Source organism: Anabrus simplex, chromosome 11 (assembly GCF_040414725.1).
Source record: "Anabrus simplex isolate iqAnaSimp1 chromosome 11, ASM4041472v1, whole genome shotgun sequence".
NCBI classification, from domain to species: Eukaryota; Metazoa; Arthropoda; class Insecta; order Orthoptera; family Tettigoniidae; genus Anabrus; species Anabrus simplex.
This window is the reverse complement of record NC_090275.1, coordinates 4,183,734-4,205,899: the sequence shown is the minus strand read 5'-3', so window position 1 is coordinate 4,205,899 and position 22,166 is coordinate 4,183,734. Positions and strand designations below refer to the sequence as shown.

Genomic DNA, 22,166 nt, shown 5'->3' with positions numbered 1-22,166 from the left:
CGCGCCTCTACGCGCACGGCCAACTCTCCCGGTTTTAAAAAAACTTGTGGGAGAAAAAATGAAAGGGATGAATGAGAGAATGGTACATGCAATGTAAGGTGCGAATAATTAAGATCTGGCGAGTAAAACAGCGGAATCAGTCAATAGAGGACACATACAGAAATGTCAGCATGAACCGAGTGTCGACTCTCCCGCCTCGGTCTTCCGAAGTTGATAATTTTTCTGTGTAGTGAATGAACAGTTAAAGATGGCCAGATTTGAGTTGAAAATAAATATAAGGATAATTACTCATTCATTAAGTATCATCTCCGTATGGGGGAGTATAAATGAGGTTTCGTAACCATACATGTGTTCTGTTTTGATCGTATTCTTATATATAAAAGCTGGTTCATTGATGTGTTCTCTGCAGTGTATTTCTTTCAAATTATGTTTGTTTGTTGATTGGTTTTGGCTGTGATAGGCACATCCCTAATTGCCAATAAACTAAATACGTATTCCCTGGAATATTCTATTTTAAATGAAACATTAAAAATTTCAAATATTTTCTTCTGAATGTTCGTTTAATAAGTTATTTGTCATCCATTCAGTTCCTAAACATATATATTTTTTATACAAGTTCTCCGTTTATCACTCTTTCCACGAGAATTTGTAAGTTATATGTTAGTTATACACATCCGTATTATTTTGAGGGAAATATTAACTACTCAATAAGAATTGTCTTGCAGGATGTCACGTACAAAATTTCCAAAGCGCATTTCAACAGTTAAAACTTATTTGGTTCACAACTGTAAGAGCCAAGACCCAAGTCCTTCAAATCACTACTGATCTGCATTTAGCACAGCCGCCCACGTGGCAGATTCCCTGTCTGTTGTATTCTAGCCTTTTCCTAAATGATTTCAAAGAAATTGGAAATTTATTGAACATCTCCCTTGGTAAGTTACTCCAATCCCTAACTCCCCTTCCTATAAATTAATATTTGCCCCTATTTGTCCTCTTGAATTCCAACTTTATCTTCATACTTTGATCTTTCCTACTTTTAAAGACACCACTCAAACTTATTCATCTACTAATGTTATTGCACGCCATCTTTCCAATGAAAGCTCTGAACAGACCACTTAGTCGAGCAACTCGTCTTCTTTTTGCCCAAGTCCTCCCAGCCCAAACTTTGCAAATTTTTATAACGCTACTCTTTTGTCGGAAATCACCCAGAACACATCGAGCTGCTTTTTCTTAGATTTTTCCACTTCTTAAAACAAGTAATCCTGGTGAGGCCCCATACCATACACTGGAACCATACTCATACAACCCTAAACACCCTCTTTTTTATACGGCAAATGATATTATAATAAGGCAGTGGTGCGTTGCAAGAAAATAGATATTCAGATATTGGGCGACAAGAGGAAACAAGAACATTGTCCTCCGGCCTTCTGCGTGTAGTTGGCTCAGGGACTGGGTATTTGAAGAGATGTCCACTAAGACGAACACATTCACACGAGATCGGCATCCCTGAAGACGGTGTTCCCTTGTTTGCCATTTTCACATCAAGCCACGGCCGAAACCTTCCCCATCTTTCCATCGCCGAAACCCTTTGGTGTGTTAGATGAAGAACCATCCTCTATATAACACTAACCAGAGGGATCCGACACTTCGAAAAATGAAGATATCGGAGAAAGAAAGACAAAAAGACAAGGGCCACGAAGGGAGTGAAAATGAACGCGTTGAGTACTCTAATAACGTCCTGGTCGGAAAAGAACAAGAGTTGACCAAGCGAGGTCGGAAAGGATAGATCAAAGTGAGGAGCCTGGCACGAGGAAGTGGTGTTTACCCTGTGCCGAACCCAAGGAGAATACCAAGAATAAGAGGAATCTGTCCTTTCAAGTAAAGTGAAATTTACTTGTATGTAGATACTCATCATCGTAGCTTGTTGTAGTGTAGCTACACACAACGTAATAGTAAATACATCCCTTCACATAAAGCTGGCGTCAGGAAGGGCATTCGTCTGTAAAACATGATTTAATGCACAATAGTACCGATAGAGACCCACAGAAGGCACACGCCTTTACAAGCATTACTGACGTGGACTGCGATACTAGGGCTCTCTAAAGGCTAAGTATGTTCGGCCACCATTATGGTTCATTCCTACACTACGTTGGCAAGGCAAGTGAGCGCCCAAGGCTTGTTTATCCCTCTTTTTTTACGATTCTTCACGCTAGGAAATAATGCTAAACTAACATACTGTAAAAATACTCATTCTCAGTATTACTCAAAACGGTTACTCAACATAAATATTAGTATATTTCGTACATTATTGGGTAATTTTTTACTCGAGACGGTGATTGAAAAGCAAGGTCGTTGATAATTTGCCTTTTAATAAACAAACAAACTAGGCATGTACTCTCACTGGAAAAATATTGGAAAATATAGTTTACTAATAAATCGTTTTTTTATTATTATATTATTGATAAGTAGAATAGGTTGTTCGTAAGCATGCGCCGTGGTAGCGTCACCGTGGTGTTGATGTAGGCTACTGACATTCTTAAATCATGGAATTTGACGTGGTAATCGGTCAGTGTCGAAGATATATACATTGTGATAGAAGATCTCGATACCAAATGATCTCAGTCGGTATTTCATACTTGCGTGAAATTGATTGAGCGCTATTTTCAATGTTGTCGAAATAATAAGAAAAATATTCTTCGAACAAAAATAACCGAACATTCACGAAACAAATGTTGTTATAAATTACATTCAGGGAGAAAATAGGAATAGAGTAAATAGCTGAATCTTTTCTCCCAATCTGAAGTATTGCACTGATAGTCAGTTACCAGTGACTAGTAACCCACGAGCTGTGGTGAATATTGAAAATATTTGACTTTGGCAAAGTTAACAGTACTTTTTTTTTTTTTACAGAGATTCCTCTGGTTTGAGGAGAAGTAGCATGATATCTCAACACGACAAAACAATATTTCATTCCTTGTGTATATTTTTCTCTTCTTTTCCGAAGCAGACCCATACATTTTACACTGACTGACAGAGCAAATGCAACACCAAGAAGGAGTGGTCAGAACGTTATGCCAATTGCAGGGTAGACTGACGTCACTGAGGTATGCTCATGATGTGAAATGCGCCGCTGTGCTGCGCACGTAGCGAACGATAAATGGGACACGGCGTTGGCGAATGGCCCACTTCGTACCGTGATTTCTCAGCCGACAGTCATTGTAGAACGGGTTGTCGTGTGCCACAGGACACGTGTATAGCTAAGAATGCCAGGCCGCCGTCAACGGAGGCATTTCCAGCAGACAGACGACTTTACGAGGGGTATGGTGATCGGGCTGAGAAGGGCAGGTTGGTCGCTTCGTCAAATCGCAGCCGATACCCATAGGGATGTGTCCACGGTGCAGCGCCTGTGGCGAAGATGGTTGGCGCACGGACATGTGGCACGTGCGAGGGGTCCAGGCGCAGCCCGAGTGACGTCAGCACGCGAGGATCGGCGCATCCGCCGCCAAGCGGTGGCAGCCCCGCACGCCACGTCAACCGCCATTCTTCAGCATGTGCAAGACACCCTGGCTGTTCCAATATCGACCAGAACAATTTCCCGTCGATTGGTTGAAGGAGGCCTGCACTCCCGGCGTCCGCTCAGAAGACTACCATTGACTCCACAGCATAGACGTGCACGCCTGGCATGGTGCCGGGCTAGAGCGACTTGGATGAGGGAATGGCGGAACGTCGTGTTCTCCGATGAGTCACGCTTCTGTTCTGTCAGTGATAGTCACCGCAGACGAGTGTGGCGTCGGCGTGGAGAAAGGTCAAATCCGGCAGTAACTGTGGAGCGCCCTACCGCTAGACAACGCGGCATCATGGTTTGGGGCGCTATTGCGTATGATTCCACGTCACCTCTAGTGCGTATTCAAGGCACGTTAAATGCCCACCGCTACGTGCAGCATGTGCTGCGGCCGGTGGCACTCCCGTACCTTCAGGGGCTGCCCAATGCTCTGTTTCAGCAGGATAATGCCCGCCCACACACTGCTCGCATCTCCGAACAGGCTCTACGAGGTGTACAGATGCTTCCGTGGCCAGCGTACTCTCCGGATCTCTCACCAATCGAACACGTGTGGGATCTCATTGGACGCCGTTTGCAAACTCTGCCCCAGCCTCGTACGGACGACCAACTGTGGCAAATGGTTGACAGAGAATGGAGAACCATCCCTCAGGACACCATCCGCACTCTTATTGACTCTGTACCTCGACGTGTTTCTGCGTGCATCGCCGCTCGCGGTGGTCCTACATCCTACTGAGTCGATGCCGTGCGCATTGTGTAACCTGCATATCGGTTTGAAATAAACATCAATTATTCTTCCGTGCCGACTCTGTTTTTTCCCCAACTTTCATCCCTTTCGAACCACTCCTCCTTGGTGTTGCATTTGCTCTGTCAGTCAGTGTACTTCGTTCCCGTACATTCTTCTTCTAGTTTAGGTTCGAATTTTGAAGAAGTGTCCAACAACTTTTCTTTTAAATTACAGCACGTTGGAGAACATGCACTGGTATATTTATCATTCAAATTTTTTCCGTTACAAGATTTGCAACATTTCGCATTATATAATGCTCACAGTCCCGATAGAAGACCTCACAGTTACAAATTAATTTCATGAGTTCACAACTTGATTTCTTTACACCACCAAATACATACGAATGTTTCAGATCTTGAGTCAGAAAGCTCATAGTTTAAAACCTGCCAGCATATATAGGCCTACCACAGAGTTTTCAATAATTGTACTACCACCAACGTTAAACAAAATGTTTCTGCCTCATAAAGTTAGTTTTGACAAATATTGTAATTTTGGTGTTTGGATGTTAAACTCCTGTTGCCGAACTTTGGGGGCAGAACTGAATATTGAATGATCAGTGTGACTGAATTAAGGGATGTAGTAGTGTCAGTGGGAGCTGGATGCAAGTTTCAAGCCAGCAGTTGAAGTAGAAGGCAGTGGAGGCATAATGCAGACCAGAAAGGAATCTAAACAACCTGTATCCCGCGGTAGGGACATTCCTACAATTAGGTGCAGAACCACCCACCATTATGTAATTCATATTCGCACAACTATAGCACTAGTCTGTCTCTCCGCGCGGTGATTAAAGCAATACGTTCAGTGCGACCAAGCGAGCACCCGTAGGAGAAACTAGAGTTTGATCACATGGCCCATTGCGTATGTATGAACCAAAATGGCGGCTTAGCATACCCATCTTGTAGAGCCTTATGCGATACAGCCTCGGCAAGCAACTCTACTACACACTAAGTGCAATGCCAATTGTGGTTTCTAATGTGTTAATCAACCTCTGCGTCCTTCACTCGCTCACGAATTGGTGCTGCCAGCCAGTTCGCCCCGAGGAACGCCCGCTCTTTCTCAGCTTCAAATATCCGGATTTTCGTGGATAAGACGCCGTCCACTGCTGATGTGGCACTTCTTCATGTCTGAACGTTCCTGAACGTGTTTTGTTGTCCAGCCTGGAGTCGACGGACACCCTTCAGTTGAGCATAAATAATTTGCTTTGGAGGCGAAAATCGGGCATACGAACGATAACATTGGGGCTGAGTGGCTCAGGCGCTGGCCCCAACTTGGCTCAGTCCAGTGCTCAAATACGTCAGCCTCGTTGTTATTATTACCGTTAATGCTGTGAAGAAGGGAAATGAAAGTATGAAATGAGACAAAGGAAAGTCGGTCACTTGTCGCCCTAGCAATACACGGAAGCGATCAGCAACTGGTGTTGGTCAGAGCGGGAGTGCGTGTGTGTGTCCACTGCCAGCACCATACCTTATTCCCATAACGTGTGCTCACTTCTCGTGTTTCGTTTTCGTTTTTGTTTTACGTCGCGCCGACACAGACAGGTCTTACGGCGACGATGGGATAGGAAAGGCCTAGGAGTGAGAAGGAAACCCCCGTGACCTTAGTTAAGGTACAGCCCCAGCATTTGCCTGGTGTGAAAATGGGAACCCACGGAAAAACATATTCAAGGCTGACGTAGTGGGTCTCGAACCCACTCTCTCACGGATGCAAGCTCACAGTTGCGCGCCCCTAACCGCACGACCAACTCGCCCGGTGTTTCGTTTTTTGTGGTTGGTGGAGGTGATAATTGTTTCAGGAGGAAGTACAACTGGGCAACTACCTGCTAATCAGAGGAAGAAATGGAGAAGTTGGGATTCTTGGAGGAATGAGCATGTCCGCAAAATAAAGGGAAGCGTCATAAGGGGTGTGAAAATAAAGTGACTCCCTACGTCTTGCTAACCTAATATGGACGCGGTCAGAAGTGGACATGAGAAGTCCGATAGGAAAGTGAGGAACCTAGCGTCAGACTCAGCTGTTACCTCTTCTACCGCCCCACAGCAAGACGGTAAACTGATCACTGAAATCCAAGCCCGCTTAGGAAACTCCTGATCCTTTTGAGAACTCGCTCGAGACACATAAATAAGGACGACGAAGCTGGCAACTCTTCCTCTGTAACTTACCATATTAATTTCCAGTTTGTGAAGCGCAAGATGACGCAATTAATACGCATAAACCTAGTTTTACATTCTCTATATCAAAATGAATTGTAAGACTGTGTTTATTTTAATTTCAAGAAAGTTGTCCGTGTTCCAACAAAAGTTCCTTTTCCTACTCTAATGAGAAGTTATGATACATTTTTACAGATATTTGCTTGCTTTATGCTCACAAAATCTCTCTACGGTTTAATTGAAAAGTGAAATACAGTGAAGCACTTCCTACTGCCTTTGTACTTCTCGTTTATAATTAACCAACATTTAATGTACGATTACTTTATCCTTAAAGTTCATGGTAACCCTTGACTAGATGTACCCATCCCTCTCCCCGCCCTGAACGTCTTTAGGACTTGTGTTCAAGACCAGACCGCCGTTCCGAAATAGCAGCATTCTCACTTCTTTTCAAAGGTGGGCATATCTCCCGTGATGTAACACGTGTTGTGAACTCTGAGTATCTTTCAATGTTGGCACTTCGCACATTGAGTAGGTCAGGCGGTAGAGCACCATCTCTTTTAGCCCAAGTTGGCTCAGTCCTTTGCTCCGGCACCTCGGCGTCTCCGAAAACCGTTCAAACAGTTAGTGAGCGTAAAATCAATATAACAGCCGCTGAGGTCAGGTTGTCAGGCTCCCTGGTGCTGTTATGGTGTTGAACAATCGCTACTCTGTCAGCGACAATACTTTCCACTAAAGAGCCAAGGGTTTTCTAATGTATTTCCAAACTAAACAGTACGTTTGCCACCAATCGTTCCCCCAACAGAAAAGGCTATGAACCTCGAAGTCTCTGTTGCTGCAACTTCCACGATATTTTCCCTTCAAAAAATTATACGCAGCTTTCGTAGAAGTTTTTTTTCTATCGATATTTTTAGCTTGATCGATTATGTTTGTTTGATAGCGTAGTGTCAGGTCAGAAATATCTTTTGGCGGTCTAGTAGCGTCATCTTCTCACTGTAACTAAGAGGTTGAGAAATGCTCCTCGGTGCAGAATTAAAATCCTTGAACCGGCCAGAAATACTAATCCAGCGCCTTGGAATAAAAGAGCTGCACATCACTGACCTGGCTAGTAATAATCTCTTCTTTTCCTTCTTCCTCCGCTTTTCCCCATATCTGTGGGGTCGCTGGTGTAAACTGTGTCTCAGGCCATGTTTTACAGCCGGATGCCCTTCCTGACGCCAACCCTATGTGGAGGGATGTAATTACTATTGCGTGTTTCTGTGGTGGTTGGTATTGTAGTGTGTTGTCTGAATATGAAGGGGAAAGTGTTGGGACAAACACAAATACCCAGTCCCCGGGTCAGAAGAATTAATCAGACGCGATTAAAATCCCTGACCCGGCCGGGAATCGAACCCGGGACCCTCTGAACCGAAGGCCAGTACGAACGAATCGGACGAGCTGGTTGTGAGCCTTACGCGGCTACCGTGGTTCCCCACGAAAATATTGGTCGCTTCTTTCCTAGTGTCAGTCGCCATAGGACCTCTGTCTATCGGTGCGACGCAAAGCCAACAGTAAGATGAACAGAACAATCAGCGCTATGAGAAAGCAGCAGTAATCCGAAAAGGAGCGAGGCAAGGTTGCAGCTTTCCCCGCTCGTTTAGAGCAATCACAAGAGGAAATTAAACGGGAATTGGGAAATATCGCAGTTCAAGGAGAATCTGAGTCTATAGAAGATACGGAGAAAAGTCTACAAAATTAATGTTTTGCAGTGGAATAAAGTCAGGTGATGCAGGGATCGTCTGAAGATCGTGCATGATGCCCTTAAAAGGACCAAATTGAGAATGGAATGCAAAGTAGCAGACTCCGCAGTGTCGCGAGGAAAACGTTATCAACAATAGTTGACAAGTATTGTTTCTTGGGTGGGTGTTAGAAAACTAACGACAGTAGAAACGAGGGGATGTCTGGAAATTTGCCCACTCTAGCTGTAGATATATAAACATAGAAAAATGTTTTTGAAGACATTTTGTGTGGAGAATGTACTGCATGACAATAAGTAGCTGACAAAGAGAATATAAACGTTTGAAACGTGGTGTTAGAGAAGAATGGTAAAGGGTAGATCGAATCACAAGGTAAATACGAGAACGATTTGGCTAAGAAGAGATAGAGAAGTGTAATAGGTGAGAACAGTAAAAGATGTCGTAGTCAAGTGAAAAGGATAGAGGTGCAGGAAAGCTACAACGAACCATCATCACCACTCTCTTCCCTCACCTTGAACTATTTCAAGTTAAGCAAGACTGAAGCTGACCTGTTCCTGGATAAGAGGCCGCATGCCGTTTCCTGGTGGAGAGGCAGAAATAAACTGAACCCTTTGGACACATCGCTCAAGTCTCAGCCTAGCAGAAGGAGCTTTATTCCCTCACACACTTGATAAATCGTCTCCACTGCGCTGCACCCATTTACTGTACTGACTTCTTGTGTTTCGTAATTTGATCAACTCATTCACTGTATTGCTTCCACTGATCGAACTTTAATTTTCTTCCCGGAGTTCAAGTAGCTGTAGTTTCCCTCGACTTCAACAGACACGTCCTACATGTCCCTCACGATTACCTGGTTGTACTTCTTAAAACAGCGACACTCTCGGGCCAGACTAGACAACTGTCCTTTAACAATGAGTGTTAGAGACGTTCGCTGATGTGATCATAGTGACACGTGGGGTCGAGCGCCGCTCACTTTACGTGTTACCGACTACTTTTACAATTTCCATAAACGCCGAGATGCCGGAATTTTGCCGTTCACGGGTTCGTTTACGGGACCTTTGAATCGTAAGGTGACTTTAATCAACTGCATTCTGGTTTGCAGTCGGGCTTTGGATGTCAATTCCTGTGATTGAGAGTTTCTGTTCCTCTTACAACCGCAGACAGCATTACGTGTTCCTGCTCCATGTCCAAATGGCCTTTGGTCCAGAGAGTCTTGGGTTCCATTCCCAGCTGGGTCGGGGATTTTAACCTTCATTTGTTAATTCTGATGGCTTGGGGCTGGTTCTCATAGACGCGCAGGTCGCCCATATGGCGACAACTCGTGAAACGTGCACCAAACCTTTACTTTCTCCCGATAACGTGTTATTTTCCTCTACAACTTTTGGTCAGTTTATCTTGCAAACGAGCAAAAATGTTGTTCAGTCTGCGGTGAAAAATACAATGCCGACCACACTCTCCTAAATCTCGTACGATTTACAGAATGATCCCCGTTCTCTGGCCAAGCTAACAGAGAGAGCATTTATATGATACCTTGACAATGGCTAGGGACTTGTAACTTGTTGATGGCTTCTGATGCGGAAAATTCGCTATGAATTATGGAACACACACAAGTCATTATGCATTCAGAATATCGGTTTCCAAGACAGCCAGCTGGGCAAAGCTTTTGAAAAATACATCATTTCTCTGCCAAGAACCATATGCAATACGATATACTGCCTGTTTCACGACCTGATTTCAGTAAAACTACTAATTAAGCGTATGTTTCGTATAGTTAGGGAGGACATTTGACGGAGAACTAACAGGTAATGCTGACACACGTTACCTCCCACTGTGGATCAATGAATCCGAAGATCGCGGGTTCAAATCCGGGACAGATGGGCTGGAAAACAATTAATTTCGAGACTATATAAAAGTTCTCTGGTGTTTACCCGTCAAAATCATTTGAAGTTCCGCCGTGACGAACAGAATACTTAGTTCAATTACTCAGTTCTCTTGATGGTGGCCCCGCCGGAGTGTGGCGCTGCAGTCGCATGAAGACATGGTAATAATTTTAACGCCTATCGAGGGAATTTGTTTGTTTTGATATTTTCCGAAATTCTGTATTATATATAGGCCTATAGACAAGGTTATTCACCTAACACGTTACACGGAAATAACTTCTAAACGATTTTTTTTTGCTATGGGTTTTACGTCGCACCGACACAGATAGGTCTTATGGCGACGATGGGATAGGAAAGGCCTAGGATTTGGAAGGAAGCGGCCGTGGCCTTAATTAAGGTACAGCCCCAGCATTTGCCTGGTGTGAAAATGGGAAACCACGGAAAACCATTTTCAGGGCTGCCGATAGTGGGATTCGAACCTACTATCTCCCGGATGCAAGCTCACAGCCGCGCGCCTCTACGCGCACGGCCAACTCGCCCGGTCTAAACGATTAAAGATATCGGCATTATGTTTTTCATATTCGTAAATGGTACCTAGGGTCTTGTAAAATAACGTGCTACTTAGTCTCATGGGGTGATTAATAACCGAGATATTCATATTAACTCCATATTTTTAAATGGAATGGTACAAATTCATACGGTTGGCCTAAAAGCTCAACTACGTACAAGTTCAAATATGCAAGTATTTTCAAAATCGGACAATTACTTTTTGAGATATAAATAAGAACAGCATGCGCGGTTTTGTATGCCGCATCAGACGGCGTGAAGTCGGGCAAGGACATATTGACGCGCAAGTAGTTTCGTGGCAGTGAGTTCAGCCTCAGAATGGATACCAGGCATGTAAGCACCTCGTACACATGTGATGGGTTTGCAAAGTGTGTATGACAGGCGAACTCATGGCAGGAGAGATAGGGTTGATGTGTTTAAAAGGAATAAAGTAAGTACTTTGCCTTGAAAGGAACATAACGAAAGCTATCCCACTGTCGGCAGCCCTGAAGATGGTTTTCCATGGTTTCCCATCTTCACACTAGGCAAATGCTGGGGTTGTACCTTAATTAAGGCCACGGCCGCTTCCTTCCAAAAAATTGTAGCGATTGCATGACAATATCCACATATTCAAACACAAAGTTTACTCCAGAACAGTAATGCTTATACGATCGCAGTAATGCATCTTATTGTTCGGGTTCCTCTCCAGACGTACGTGATTAAGACACTCGAAGGGGTACAGAGAATAGTTGTTGTTATTTAATTTCCGGGGCTTGGACATCGTGGTCGTGTAGCTCCATGTGCTTGTGTGTGTGTGTTTGTATATATACTGTATGTCTGTTAGAATGTGTCTGATAACCTGTATTATTGTGGTGTATGTAGTACTGTACTGTTTTTGTAATTCCGGTGAGGAATTGGGACGGAGACGGCCGTTGTTGTAAGTAAGCAACCATCCCGACATTTGCCTGGAATAGCGGTGGGAAACCACGGAAACACTTCAGGATAACTGAGATGGGTACCGAACCCACCTCTTCCCCGTTTTGCCTCACGAGGCTGAGTGTACCCCGCTCCAGCCCTCCAACCAGAATTGAATTGCTTATCAGAGCCGGGAGTTGAACCCGGACCCCCGCGGCGACATCTACGAATGCTAGGCGCTACACGTGATTAAGAAACTCGACAGGCTGCGGAGAAGAGTGGCTGTTTGTTGCTATTTCATTTCCACGTTTTGACAGCGTGGTCATGTAGCCCCGTTTGCTTGTGTGTGCGTGCGTGCGTGCGTGCGTGCGTGCGTGCGTGCGTGCGTGCGTGCGTGTGTGTGTGTGTGTGTGTGTGTGTGTGTGTGTGTGTGTGTGTGTGTGTGTGTGTTACAAAGCGCACCTCGTTTTGTGCTGGGTTATTTCCAGTGTTACCAATGCTGGATTATTTGGGTTGGGATAGGTTAGGCATTAGGAGACAAACAGCTCGACTTATTATGTGGGATGTTCAGAGCTGATCGTGGTGAGATGGCAACAACATTTATTTATTTATTTATTTATTTATTTATTTATTTATTTATTTATTTATTTATTTATTTTACACGCATTAATCTCCGCGGAGCTCAAGCGCGACTGTAGTACCGTACACTCGGGAGAGCGCAAGTTCGAGTCCTGCCTCGCCCAACCTGAAAGTGATTTTCATGGTGTCCTATGTTCAACACCAGGCAAATGCCGGATAGGTACCTTTGGGATAAGCCACGGCCGACGTCCTTTCCAAATCCTTCCCATTCCCATCCGTGGGAAAAGACGCTAAACTGAGCACAGCCTATTACACATGGATGTCAAAGCAAAACAAAACAAAACAAAACAAAACAAAACAAAACAAAACAAAGCAGAACAACTTTAATCTCCCTTCCCGATTGTGTGTTTGCCAGTCATACAATAACGTTGCACACCTAGGGTATCTTACGGTACATCACATTATGTTTACAGTACATGCCTGGTATCCGTTCTGTGGCTGAACTCACTCCCAGGAAACTACTTGCGCGTCAATATGTCCTTGCCTGACTACACGCCGTCTGATGCGACATGCAAAACCGCGCATGATATTTATATCTCAAGAAGTCATTGTCCGATTTTGAAAATACTTGCATATTTGAATTTGTACGCAGTGAACTTTTAGGCCAGGTGTATGAATTTGTGCCATTCCATTAAAAAATATGGAGTTAGTATTAATATCTCGGGTATTTATCACCCCATGAGACTAAGTGGCACGTTATTTTACGAGGTCCTGGATATCAGTTAAGAATATGAAAACAGAATGCCGATATCTTTAATGGTTCAGAAGTCATTTCCGTGTAACATGTCAGGTGAATAACCCTGTATATATTTGCAAGCAACTAGTTTTCTATTATTTCGAGAAAATGTCTTACTGCTTTGTTCCTGGTTGTAAATCGGGTTACGGAAGGAAGCCTTGATGGTAGGCGATTTTTTATATCGCCAAAATAAAATAATGTGTTTGCGAAGTGGACGAGAGTTATTCCGCGGAAAGATAAGCAATTGTCAACCAAAAGCACAATATGTGACCTGCATTTTTCGGAAAATTTAATTAACTTACAAAGGCGGAATGTTTCGTCGTGAACGTTGAACTTCCTCGTGTGAGGTGGTAATCAAAACCAAGAGCGGTGCCTCATATTTCCCCAAATTTTCCGAAATAACCTATCAACTGAGATAAAATTGCAAAAGGCACCCAATAGGAAAAGGAATGAAGACAGTATCAAGAGGATAGGAGCCTCCGTGGCTCAGGCGGCAGGGCACTGTGGTTCAAATCCCGTCACTCCATGTGAGATTTATGCTGGACAAAGCGGAGGTGGGACATGTTTTTCTCCGGGTACTCCAGTTTTCCCTTTCATCTTTCATCCCAGCAACACTCTCCAATTCATTAATCATTGCGCCAAAGCAGTGCGACAGGCTCTGGCAGCCGGCACACTTCCTATCCTCACCGCTAGATGGGGGCTTCACTCATTCCATTCCTGACCCGGTCGAATGACTGGAAACACACTGTGGATTTTTATTTCATCAAGAGGATAAGGAAGAAGAATCTCGATGTGAGTGAAGCAGTGATGAAAACAGTGAGCCGTGAGGTTCAAGGTCAACCTAGTTCTGTGACCGATACCCAAAAAGCAATGATGTCTCTCAAATGGCGACGTAGTTTCATGCGAGCTTTCCTCAGTCAAAGCTAGGATTAATTTCCTGCACGAGCAGATTAACAACACGGAATGTTTTATGTGCTCTCTTTAAAACATCTTCTTTTAAAGAATGCAAAGCACACTTTTGCTTTTCGTAATGTTCCACTTGATCTCGTGTGTTCTCTTATTAAAGTCCAAAGATATTTCTTCGCGAGGAGTGAGAGTATTATTTTCACCTTCCGACAGTATTATTCATAAGTGTAAACAATTGGGTGTTATATTTGGTTATTTGCATATCACTGTAACCTCCACTAAAACAGCTCCACTAGCGCTTGAACTCGCTGAGGGATATCATTAGGTATTCTATTCGTCAAGGTTCAGCCTGATTTCTCTCTAGTCTGTTGAAGAAGCAAGCGGCGCGAGATATCTTTACGTCGCACCGATACAGATAGAGCTTTTGGCGACAGTCAGTCCCAGCATTTACCCATCTTCTTGTATTTTAATGTAGGATAAGTGCGGTGAGATGGGAATTAACATAAAGAAAACTAAGACAACTATTAAACTCCAGTTATGTATAAACCTCAGCAAATCAGATGAAAAATAAAACATAGAAAATAATAGGATGGTAAGTGTGATGGGTGGAGATGATGAGTTCATCCTTATTACCTGCACTCCATTGTTTACTTCGTATGGAACTGTGCGGGCTCGTGTGAACACATTCACCGTCAATACATTGCCATTGATACCTTGAAATTAAATTGTTTTCGATGTATTCAAAAATCCAACGAAACTTGTAGACCTGCTTTACAAGCTCTGAACATGGGTTCCTCTGTTAAATTTTGGGAAAAAGAAGCAATCATTCTGAAAAACTGAGAATACTTTGGACGAAGTAGTTGCAGACGACATTTCAGGTTACTAAAATATGATTCTTACTTTTGAATAAATATATTTATAAACTTCATAAAAATCCACCGCTGTCTCTCTTCAGGCAAGCAGCTCAGTGTTGAAAACATCCTAGCGATATGAGCCACGAATTTTAGATAAACAAATATCATAAAGTATGAGAAGCTTTCTTTTTTATTCTTAAAAACTGCAATCCTTTTCTCAATCATCGTTATCCGATCGATTACATTAGCAGTTTGCCTTTTACTACCACTACGAGTGACTCAATGCAGAGTTTCGCTTAAGCGCTTATTTCTACATTCGGTGTGGACATTTTTGAAAATGTCAAACAAAGCTTGAGGGTATTGAACTAAGGAACCCAGTATAGAAAGAATTGTGTAAAGAAGTTAATCTGGCTAGAATTTGAATCAAAAACAAAACGAGTAAAGAAACAAGCGATTTTAGGAAATGATTTTCGAAATTTGTTTTTTAGTTTAATAGTGCTGTCCAACACTCACAATCTGTAGCCCTTCATTTGCGCACCCTACTCTGTCTGCTAAAAATGTTTCCAACATTAACAAGAATTCTATTTTAATTAAGTTATTCTAATTCTCTTACTGTATGTCTTTTCTTCAGGTAATTTATGAATGTATTTATTCAAAATTAGTTTCGGCATACTGAAGAACCTATTTGTGTTTCAGGTCCGCAATGCTACAGCTGTGTTCATCATCAACCTGAGCTGTTCAGACCTGATGTTCTGCTGCTTCAACCTGCCACTGGCCGCCTCCATGTTCTGGCAGCGAGCGTGGACTCACGGCCACTTGTTGTGCCAACTGTTCCCTCTGATGCGCTACGGGCTGCTCGCGGTGTCGCTCTTCACCGTGCTCGCCATCACCATCAACCGCTACGTCATGATCGGGCACCCGCGCCTCTACCCCAAGTGAGTTAACAAGCTCTTTCTTTCTGCACAATGTGAAATACTGTTGTAATATTCCTTGGATTTTGTCTGGGGATCAACCGAAATTAGCGATGTTGCCTAGCAACCGGGCCTCATCTCATCACACTGAATCAGTTTCCCGTTTCGATACACTGAATTCTACACTTGTCGAATCCAATTTCAGCACAGACGACTCTCGAAAACGATTCATTATGAGCAAAAATAACACGAATATCTATCAATTTGAGTTTTATTTGTTGAGAGACATGTTTATGATAATTTGCTTTCCCCGAAGAGAATTTGACACCGTTTTATTTTACTGTAATAATTACATCCAATTCTTCACTGAAACAGCTAATAATAAAATGAAACACTAACGACTTGTTCTACACGCATCTGTGAAGAAAATTTGAACGGTTTTGAAAGGCATAAGAAGACCAAGAAATTATTTAATGACGATTAAATACATATCACTTAGTCAGCATTTATCTCAGGTTATAAGATTCGTAGTGAAACTATTTTAGTAGTAGTAATAATAATAATAATAATAATAATAATAATAATAATAATAATAATAATAATAATAATAATAATAATTGCGTGTGACCTCCGAAGAGGCCTGGTGCAGGCCTTACAGGGGACCTGCGCGTCTATGAGGATAGGACTTGCCTATGATGAATACTGATGATGAAGACAGCCCGAGCCATCGGAATTAAATGACGGAGTTAAAATCGCCGACCCGGCTGGAATCGAACCCGTGACCCTCTGCACCAGCACACTAACCTGTGAGGTGGAGATTGCTCAGCCACCTTGTAGTCCTAATCTCCTTTGCTAATAGTACTGAAAGCAGTGTATTTACTGCAGCACAGGCATATCCTCCTTTGGCAATAATTTTACAAGCAGCTTGTTACATTTCGTACCATGGAAAGACTAATTATAATTATTTCCTTTTTCAATTGTTATTATTAACGTAACAAATTGGATCTATTGCACATGAAGGGATAACCAAGGGAATGTCGACATTTAGAAGAACTCTGTTGTATTTTATATCTTCTAAGGCTTCTAGGCCTAATGTGTTGAAGGTAAAACCTTCATGCTAATAAAATAAGTTAATATCAAAATATGTCGACTTATTAACTACTAAACCGGGAACCTGTAATGCATTTTATTATAAAACACACAAATGTGCATGTAGTCCATCAAGGACTTCGTTTTTGGGCAGGATTGGAAATGGTATCGTTCACGGTGATTACAAGCATTTTCAATGAGGTTCATGGAAACCAACCGACTCGTTGGCTGAACGGTCAGCGTACTGGCCTTCGGTCCAGAGGGTCCCGGGTTCGATTCCCGGCCGGGTCGGGGATTTTAACCTTAACTGGTTAATTCCAATGGCACGGGGGCTGGGTGTATGTGTTGTCTTCATCATCATTTCATCCTCATCTCGACGCGCAGGTCGCCTACGGGAGTCAAATAGAAAGACCTGCACCTGGCGAGCCGAACCCATCCTGGGATATCCCGGCACTAAAAGCCATACGACATTTCATGGAAACCAACTTTTGTGCACATCTTATGATGAAATCCATGTGAGCTAGGGCATTCCGTAACATGATGATTTTGTTGTTGTTCTTGTATGGTTCAATAGCTGTTTATCATTGTGTCGGTAGAGAATGTACAAGAATTTGAGAATTCTTTTCTCGTCTCCATCTCAGGGGGAGATCTTCTATTAGGTCCGTGTCCCTTGTCAGTTTATAAACAAGTCTCGAAGGCAGCGGTATGACACTCCAAGGAACCTTCGCAAGAATCAAGCTTTGACACATTCTAGAAATTTGAGATCCGATGTTTGATGTTCCCAGATTATTTCTATATCATCTGGAGGCACTAGTTATAATTTTGCTCGGAAATGTCTTATAGCTGTTTCCAGGGCGAGTTTTGTGAGGGTTTTCGTTATTGTAAGTGGTGGTGGTGATTAATGTTTTAAGAGGAAATACAACTAGGCAATCGTCCTCTATATAACACGAACCAAAGAGAAAAATGGAAGGGATCGGACACCTCGAAACATGAAGGTACCGGCCAAAGGAAGACAAGGGAGGCGAAGAGCGTGAAAATAAAAGACTCCCTATACCTCGAATGATCTAATACCATCGGGGCGGAGAAAGAACAAGAGTTAACCAAGGAAGATCGGTTAGGATAGATGAAAGTGGGGAGCCTGGCACAAGAAACTGGAAGAAATGCCAGAGTCAGGTAAGGGCCCCGTAATCGCCAAACCACGTTCCCAAGTTGAGGTTCCTTTTAGTCGCCTATTCGCCCCCAGCTGCGATTCTTCCACCTCGTCTGAATATCACAGTAACATATCTGCAGATACGTCAGTAGTGGAGCAACAGCGATAAGTGGGGATAAGGGGGTCTGAGGTCGTTGACCCCTAGTATAGTAGTAGGGCTATGGGGTACGCGGATTTTCCGTAAGAGAGAAAACCTAACCTCACAGACGCCATCTTGGAGGGGCCTAACCTCACTTTTACCGCCAGATGCCCTTCCCGTCACGGATTTTGCATAAGAGAGCAAGACTAACACCTTGGAGGGGTCTAGTTTTAAGGGCAGAAGTCCTTTCCGACGGCAAAAGTCGCCATCTTGAAAGGGCCTAACCCCACTTTTACGGCTAGGTGCCTTTCCCGACGCCATCCTGAGTAGTAGGGCAATGGGGATTCGCGTAAGAGAGCAAGCAAAACCTCATGGAGGAGCCCAATCTCACTTTTACGGTCAGATGCCCTTCCCGACACAATTCTGGAGGGCCTAACTACACAGTCGCTATCTTGGGCCCAGTTTTACGATCAGATGCCATTCCTGTTACCATTTTGGAGGGGCCTATCTACACAGGGCCCAGTTTTACGGACAGATGCCCTACCCGTCGCCTTTTTGGGCTGGGCACAACAACACAATCGTCACCCTGGCCTCAGTTTTACGGTCAGATGCCCTTCTCTCCTCACAAACATTTTGGGGGCTAACTACACTGTCACCATCCTGGGTCCAGTTTTACGGAAATATGCCCTTTCCGTCGCCATTTTTGCAGGGGCCTAGCTACACAGTCGCCATCTTTGGCCCAATTTTAAGGACAGATACCCCTCCGTCGCAATTTTGGAGGGGCCTAACTAAACAGTCGCCATCTTGGGCCCAGTTTAACGGTCAGATGTCCTTCCGTCCTCATCTGGCCTAGCCCACTTTGGATTAGTGTTAGAGCTGTGGCGTAATAAGCGCTGGCGATTTAAAAATTCTGTTTTAACATGCAGCGATAATGTCGACATGGTTATGCATGTTTAGACTTGTTCGTTATTAAGGTTACTCTCCAGTAAACTCAAGCCTTTATAGATGGCATAAGTGTGAGTTTTTCTTTAGTCTCTGAGATACAGTGATAGAGATTAGAGCGCTTTATTCCATCATGACAAGAACATTAATCATTGATGTACAAGGCTTTAAAGTAAACGCCAACAAATTTGTGTTCAAGGAGGTGGCTGTGTTGGATTGCACTGTCTTGCGGGCGCCAAAACTCGTTAGTTTAGTATTTAGCCCACCTTTCCCTTACTGTTCGCAAACAGATGGTGACAAAAAGCAGACACAATGTATAGAAAAATCTTAGGTATGCAGTGGGAAGAAAAGGGAATACCTTATTGCTTTCTAGCTATGATAATGAACGCTCATTTGTCCAAAGCAGATAGTGTTTTAAAGTGTTGTGAAAATAAGGAATGGTTGCGTGAGTATCTACCATCAACGTGTGAAATTATCGACATGCATGACTTAGGATGTCCATCATTTAGAACTCTTCACAAGGAGCGTAGCGGAGAAACAAATAAACAGTCTACGCCATGTGTGCATGCTCTTTGATTGGTTGTGTTGCAGTGCATGCCGGGATTTGAACAACATGTGAAAATTGCAGTGTCGATAGACGTAAGTATGAAAGAAACATTTGTAAAGATATCATGTCATTTCTATCCGATACTAGGTGCAACGCAGTTGAAAAGGCAATCGTAAAGTTTTATGCTTGCAAAAAGAAACTAAACATTTTTACTGAAGAAGAGTTGAATGCATTACCAAGGGCATTTTGGGCAATATAGCTTCGAATGTTGTAAAGAAGATCTTGGATTAGGTGTCTCGTAAGTGGACTCAAGATCCTGTTTTGTCAGAGCTTCAAACATCATGAACAAGTGAGTTTAGCTTGGAGACCTTCAGTGAAACAGTGTCGTGCATGCCAACTCATTAAAATGTATCACGGACCTAACACTAATGAGTTGTCTTCGCTTAAAAACACTTATCATAGCTGCGAAACAAGTAAGCAAGTTGTCGCAGAAAACGGTGAAGAAACGTTCTGGGATAAAAGTGAGGAAGCATGCTGGGCATGGACTCATTAATAAGGAGATTGATCTTCTTCCTTTTGAGCTTCATCTTCCTAGTTACCAGTACTGCGGCCCTGGAACTTGACTTGATGCCCGCTTGGCACGTGGTGATCCTGGTATTAATATGTTAGATGCTGCCTGCAAAGAGCATGACATTGCTTATCGTCAAAACAATCCTGAACTAAGAAGTGTAGCTATGCAGCGTGTGTCGTCACCTAGTGCTACGGTTGCTGAGAAGATAGTAGCACTTTTCGTTGCCAGTGCATTGAAATCATAAATGTTACTGGGTGGTGGCATTAAACAGCGAAAGAAGTAATCTATGTAAGAAAGGACAGAACAGATTTGCTTGAAGAAAGCAAAAGGTATGCATTCTAAAATAAATACAAATTGTGAAACATATTGTAGGTAGTGTTTAATTTTTTAATATTAATCCTACCCCTATAGCATGTCCATAATTAACTAGTAGTAATAATGTTGACTTGCAAGTTTAATCTTGTCTTATAACATAGAAGAAAGGAGAGGTAGAGGTTCGAGAATTAAAAGAAATAGTTTTAAAGTGCATCCTCTTTATTAATCCATGAAGTGAAGTTATTAAAATAAAGCCATTTGATGTACGGTTTATTTCCACAACGTCGAATAACACGTTCGATTAAACTGTGATCAGGATATTTTGTTTTCTGCAATTCTTCGATATAGAATCCTCCTTCAATAGGCTGCCTTGTGAGATCGCGAAGTAAATATGTAACTGGATTAGTAAGCTTAACAATCCTGATTTGAATAATTTCTGTGCTCCAGTTAGGGGTGTATCCTGTTTGTAAAGATAGACTTGTGTTTGCTGATGCGAATGAAATCACCTGTTTTAAAGCCATGGCGGCGCGGATCAGCCGTTTTAATTACAAGATGAATAGCATCTAAGCGTGGTGTATTCTTAGTATCAAAACCTGGCTTTGTGCCGGTAGTGCGATGAGGTGTATCGTTGTAGGTAGACACTAGTCTAGGTAGCAGTTCAGTACAACAATATGATCCTTGAGCTTTAAATTCTCGCCACATCATTGTTTTGAGTGTACGATTAAAGCATTCTACAACACTTTCCTTCAGATTATTGTACACAGAGTAGTGATGAATGCCAAGTAACTTGAGGTATGAAGCAAAATCCTTCTTGTAAAACTCTTTATCTTGATCGGTTTGAAGAAGTATTGGGCAGCGTTTTGATTGTTCAACAATATGTTTAAATGCGTATTTGACTTGAGCTGCTGTCTTAGAAAGCACAGGCTGTGCAAAAGCAAACTTAGAGTACACATCGAAGACGGTAAGTAAATACTTATACCCCTTATTGCTAGAGGCATATGGAATCATTTTTACTAAGTCCGCTTCCCAGAGATCATTTTTCCGCATGTAATAAAGCATCTGCGATAGTCGGTGTGACGTGCTGGTTTATGTAACTCGTGTGCGATGCTTATCTTTACAGGCGAGGTCTTATCTTGACGAGCCATTACTGAATAATACCCGCATGTCGCAATTCCCGCCCTATTTCTAGAATTTCTGATTCATGACCTGTGTGACCAGCATCTTGCGAAGCTCTTAGAAGTTGTAATCGTTCAACGAGTTAGTTAGCGTCGTTCCAGTATCTTACGTCTACATACGGCAAAAAAGGCTTGTAGATTAATTAATATTAATGTTATTTGTTTTACGTCCAAAAGCTTGTAGATAACATTAAGACCACGTGCAGTTGGTTGATATGACGGAAACAGCTTAGAAATGAACTCTTGATACTTGTGACTTATTTGCATTTACAGCTTATGCCATTTTTTAAATACGCCGTGTTGCGTCAGTAGAAAAAGTATTGCTTTAAATTTTTATGATCATCTCGTAAAATTATATCCTTGTCAAGTATTCGTGAATAAAGGTCGAAGAGACCTTTAGTAGGTTTATAGGTAACACCTTTTAAGATGAGTCTGTTGCCATTAATATTAACGTTTACATTACATATCCAGAAACATTCGTCTTCATAGCGAACACCGTAGGTTGTGTCAGTTTGTCCTGTAAAAAGTTTTCTATATAAGGAGCTAAGAGAGATCCATATTTATTTCGAATAAAAGTCTTAAACTTATTACGATACTGTGGCGTGATCATAACCTCAGACAAAGAAGATAG

General features: G+C 42.7%; 1 protein-coding gene across 1 annotated transcript in view; it reads left to right on the top strand.

Moving 5' to 3' along the window:
* Nucleotides 1-15,443: 15,443 nt before the first annotated feature.
* The window catches only part of LOC136883243 (G-protein coupled receptor moody), a 28,610-nt gene continuing 21,887 nt past the window's right edge, over nt 15,444-22,166 (top strand). Inside the window, exon 1 of the mRNA XM_067155450.2 lies at nt 15,444-15,631. Within this exon, the coding sequence (XP_067011551.2) occupies nt 15,444-15,631 (188 nt within the window). The remainder of the gene's footprint in view (nt 15,632-22,166) is intronic.